Source organism: Palaemon carinicauda, chromosome 28, assembly GCF_036898095.1.
Source record: "Palaemon carinicauda isolate YSFRI2023 chromosome 28, ASM3689809v2, whole genome shotgun sequence".
NCBI lineage: Eukaryota > Metazoa > Arthropoda > Malacostraca > Decapoda > Palaemonidae > Palaemon > Palaemon carinicauda.
The window spans coordinates 77,391,783-77,393,982 of record NC_090752.1 but is presented as its reverse complement, the minus strand read 5'-3'; the positions used below and the strand labels follow the sequence as shown (position 1 = coordinate 77,393,982).

Genomic DNA, 2,200 nt, shown 5'->3' with positions numbered 1-2,200 from the left:
TGTGGCCACGGTATAAAAACGAGGGCCTCACAAGGAACATCAATAATTTCATCTAACCTTTGACGAGACAACATCATGGATTCCAACGGTAACAATTTTGTTTTTGCCTGTTTGCTCAGTTTATATATGCAATCTCTTTGTCAAATCGGAGGTCAGAGAGGGAGAGCTAGAGAGCGGCTGGTGAGAAGGAAAATGAGAAGGCAACGATCGACGTGGGTGCGTGAATGGTTGTCAGAAGATAGGCGGCTGAGACTGGGCTGTTACTCAAGATTTCTCGTAAGAGAACTCCGCACTGAAGATGTTTCTTCATTCCAGAACTATTTGAGATTGACCCCAGAGATATTGATGAGGTTTTAGAAAGAATAACACCAGCCATCGAGAGACAAGACACGACGTTCCGTTCTGCACTACCACCTGGACTGAAGGTGTCCCTAACTCTAAGACATCTGGCCACCGGAGACAATTACTCTTCACTTTCCTATGCGTTCCGGTGCACCAAAAAGCCATCTCCACTATGGTGCCAGAAGTGTGCAAGGCAATCGTGGAAGTATACAAGGATGAAGTGTTCGCAGTTCCAGGGACTCAGGAGTTCGAAGACAAGTGGAATGTACCTCATGCAGTTGGAGCTCTGGACGGGAAACATTTCGCTATAAAAAAGCCGCCTAACACAGGATCCGTGTATCATAACTACAAGGGCTTTTTCAGTATCCCTCTCCTTGCCTTGGTTGACGCCCAGTACCGTTTCATATGGATTGAACTAGGAGTTGGACACATGTCTAATGCCCAAATCTACAATGACTCAGAGCTCAGTGAACTACTTGAAGAAAACCGGATAGGATTGCCTCCACCACGTCCTCTCCCCAACGACGATGAGAATCAGGACATCCCTTACTTCATCCTGGGAGACGATGCATTTGCCTTAAGAAGCTACCTCATGAAACCATATGGAATAAGAGCAATGCCACGAGAGGAACGCATTGATAATTACCAGATCTCTCGCGGTAGATGTGTGGTGGAAAATGCGTTTGGGATTTTGGCTAAACGATTCAGATGCTTCCTTGGAACTTTGGAACAGGCACCAGACACAGGTAAGTGTGAGCATGGTATTTCACCAATGTTTTCATAGTAGCATGTACTATCGTTTGTAATACAGTACTACTTTAGCATATGACAATTTTATGGAAATATTTGTATGAAGGTTATTTGTATTGTACTTAATATTACATATCTCTAAAGTATGTATGATACTATGCATGAATTTCAATTTCACAACAGTGCGAGACATTATTGAGGCTGCTGTTGTGCTTCATAACCTCCTAAGGCGAAGGATTCCATTCATTCCAGTGAACGATGTGGACCATGAGGACGACGAACACAATCTGCTCCATGGCAACTGGAGGGATGTGGTACAATGGCAGGACATGGATGAGCCACCAGAAGGAAGGAATAGAGACACTCTAGATGCAAAAGAACAACGAGAGTACCTTAAAAGGTACTTCAACTCTCCTGCTGGTGCTGTTGCGTGGCAGGACCGCATGATCACTCCCCATTGAAAGTCACCTGTCTCCCGTTTGAGGAAACTCTTGTTGAGAATGCACTTCATTGACAGAACAATGATAAAACAAATAATAACAATAATAAAACTCATCAATTCTTCCTTATATAAATCAAGTTAAAGCATACAAAAATAATGTATTGTTATCAATAAATACATTAGCCTTTAATTTTCTGAAACCAAAGGTCTTTTATATATATATATATATATATATATATATATATATATATATATATATATATATATTATATTATATATAATATATAGTCGCCATAGTAAGCATTTCAGTGTCAAATGAATAAAGCCTAAATTTCCAGTTTTCATTTTTATTCATATTCATTTTTCAAAATTAAAATGATAATGATCTATCATAATCAGTTCATATCTTGAACATGTTTTACTTTCATTGAAACAGAATTTTATCAAGAAAAAAAACATTTGGGTTTAATCTGACCTAAATGTTCTCAAACATATTTTAATACTTCAATCATTTAAACTTTACATAAGTCTATGTCTTCATGGATGATGTGTCACTGGCCCTTCTCTCCGTGTTGGGGGTTGATAAATTGCTGTTCAACTGACCCAGTAGGAGGAGGAGGAGGGGGGAGAGTCCATCACTTGGTTGTATGAGTTTGCAACATCGCG

At 39.9% G+C, this 2,200-nt stretch overlaps 1 protein-coding gene across 1 annotated transcript; it reads left to right on the top strand.

The window, feature by feature from the left end:
* The first annotated feature begins 514 nt into the window (after window positions 1-514).
* Window positions 515-1,553, top strand: LOC137621891 (putative nuclease HARBI1). Its single transcript, XM_068352395.1, has 2 exons — window positions 515-1,088; window positions 1,276-1,553. The coding sequence occupies exons 1-2, from the start codon at window positions 515-517 to the stop codon at window positions 1,551-1,553; spliced, it is 852 nt and encodes a 283-aa protein (XP_068208496.1).
* Window positions 1,554-2,200: the final 647 nt, after the last annotated feature.